Source organism: Danio rerio, chromosome 25, assembly GCF_049306965.1.
Source record: "Danio rerio strain Tuebingen ecotype United States chromosome 25, GRCz12tu, whole genome shotgun sequence".
NCBI lineage: Eukaryota > Metazoa > Chordata > Actinopteri > Cypriniformes > Danionidae > Danio > Danio rerio.
Window position 1 is genome coordinate 115,001 of NC_133200.1, and position 2,500 is coordinate 117,500.

General features: G+C 49.1%; 2 protein-coding genes across 2 annotated transcripts in view; both read left to right on the top strand.

Annotated features, from left to right (window-relative positions):
- aqp9a (aquaporin 9a) overlaps nucleotides 1-1,061 on the top strand; it is a 5,716-nt gene extending 4,655 nt beyond the window's left edge. Inside the window, exon 6 of the mRNA NM_001033096.1 lies at nucleotides 226-1,061. Coding sequence (NP_001028268.1) covers nucleotides 226-430 — 205 coding nt within the window. The 3' untranslated portion in view covers nucleotides 431-1,061. The remainder of the gene's footprint in view (nucleotides 1-225) is intronic.
- Nucleotides 1,062-1,975: 914 nt separating this feature from the next.
- lipcb (lipase, hepatic b) overlaps nucleotides 1,976-2,500 on the top strand; it is a 9,319-nt gene continuing 8,794 nt past the window's right edge. The window contains exons 1-2 of the mRNA XM_073942438.1: nucleotides 1,976-2,062; nucleotides 2,211-2,488. Of these exons, the coding sequence (XP_073798539.1) occupies nucleotides 2,002-2,062; nucleotides 2,211-2,488 (339 nt within the window). The 5' untranslated portion in view covers nucleotides 1,976-2,001. The remainder of the gene's footprint in view (nucleotides 2,063-2,210; nucleotides 2,489-2,500) is intronic.

Genomic DNA, 2,500 nt, shown 5'->3' on the forward strand with positions numbered 1-2,500 from the left:
ATGGATATATTTCTGGTAATGATTTTTGAAGTTCTGGTAATGATAGAGATAGTTCTGGTAATGATAGTGATAGTTCTGGTAATGATGTTTGTAGTTCTGGTAATGATTTTGATAACTCTGGTAATGGTGTTTGTTGTTCTGGTAATGATTTTGATAATTCTGGTAATGGTGTTTGTTGTTCTGGTAATTAGGGTAATAGTAATGATGATTACCTTGGTGTTGCAGCACTGCAGATTACTGGTGGTGGATCCCAGTTGCCGGGCCGCTGGTGGGGGGTGTCGTCGGAGCGGTGATCTACTTCCTGTTGATCGAGCTTCATCACTCCAATCACAACGACACACCACAGGAGGAGCCTGAGGAGGAGGAGGATGAGGATGAAGAAGAGGACAGCAGCCTGAAGGACAAATACGAGATGATCAACATGAGCTAGAAAGCGCAGTTCAGGATGCAGCAGTAGAATAAACCACTCGTCCTCCTACTGAAGTAGTTTACTAGACACTTCACAGCTCAGATGTGCTGTTTTACACTGAAGGACTCATGTAAGCACTTGAACACAGCTCAGTCTTCTGTCACGCTGGCCCACAATCCTCCACTGCACCGCAGGACTGATGTTACTGTGCTGCTGATGGGACTTGACGGTATACTGAACCCGCAGCAGGCATTTACTCTCCTTTAACCATAAAAACTGCCCGACTCTCAAAAATCAGCAACAAATGTGTTTCTGGACACACAGGCGGTGTGTATTGGACCGTTAGGGTCAGCGTAGGGTTAATGGCACTGGGCCAGAGCAGCGTTTCTCTAAAAAACATCCGCAACTGTTTCCCATTAGACCACTATTGACCTTCATGCTTCATTTCAGTTGTACTTCACCATGTTGTCATGTAGATACTGTTGTGCTGATCGTGTTTATGCTCGTGTGTGTGTGTGTGTGTGTGTGTGTAGATCCTGCTTGTTTTATTAACTGTTTGACTCTGAGATTGCCCAGTAGATCAACATCTTTTATAATGACTGACTGTACATTTGTGTGTGTTTTGGCTGAAATAAACCAGTTTTACAGCAGATGTGTTTGGATTGCACACACACACACGCGCACACACACACAAACACGTTCACTTCATGTCTGGACAAATGTTCTGCTGTCTACTAAGGGTGAATGATGGATGAGGACTTTGACGTGTCAGGATATTCATCTTCATCACAAACACACATACACACACACACACACACACACATGCGCGCGCACACACACACACACAGAACCCAATACTCATATCTGTGTGTTCAGTGAGAGTGTGTGTGATGTGGAGGAATGTTCTCCTCAGTCTGGATGATGGAGCTTCGGTGTTCTTCATCGTGTTTCTCTGATTCTCCATGATGAGTCTGGATCTTTAATTTCACTAACACACTGAACTGATCCTTTACTCTGGGTAAATGTTGCTTTCACTTTGCTCTTGCGGTGAGTTTTAACAAGTGTTGACTCGAGCTGAGTGACGGATATCTGCTGACTGTAGTGAGCTGAGGCGTTCAGCTGGAACAAAGGCTCTTTGTGTTCCTGCAGCTCCATAAACAGAAGAGCGGCTCTATCAAACACGCCAATCTGAGTCTGAGATCTCCGTCAGCTTGTTTACCAGTCCTCCGGTCCTCTCTGAAGTGCTGCAGCAGTGTGGGGAGTCCTCACAGACAGACAGAGTAAAGCTGTGAGCCGCCAGACTCTGGAGCAGCTTCAGCACAGCAGTCAGACAGCAGCGAGTCAGAGCGGCTCTTCAGATCAAACACACATTCACTACAAGTGTGTGTGTGTGTGTGTGTGTGTGTGTGTGTGTGTGTGTGTGTGTGTGTGTGTGTGTGTGTGTGTGTGTGTGCTGCCTTTTCAAACGGGCCAATCAGTGCAGAGAGTGAGTCACTCAAGCTCCGCCCCTCACGCTCAGGCTCCACCCCCTCTCTGTCTTGATCTTGCGCTCCTCCAGCAGACAGTAGAGCCGCCGCAGACACTGGAGGATCATGATCTTCATCCTCATCCTCATCCTCACAGCCTCTGTGAGAACACACACACACACCACAGGTAAGAAAACACCAGCAGGAGCGCTTATTTTAGGCACACACACACACTCTCTCTCTCTCTGTACTCTGTAATTGTGTGTTCTCGGTGCGTCTCTCTGAATGTTTGTCATGGGAATCTCTGAGCTGCACATCTGGCTTCACTCCCGCAGCGCCGCAGGGCCGGGCCCCACAGACGGCCCCAGTGAGTGAGTCGGCTCCAGAGAATGAGACGGCCCCGGTGAGTGTGTCGACCCCAGTGAGCGAGACGGCGGCGGAGATGACCCCAGAGAGTGTTGGGGCCCCTGTGCTGCAGTCCCGCTTCCACCTGTACCACGCGGGCTCGCTGTTCGAGGAGACCTGCGCCCTGCGGCCCTACAGCAGAGAGAGCCTGAACACATGCAGATACAACAGCTCTGACCCACTCGTCATCATCATACACGGCTGGACGGTCAGACACACA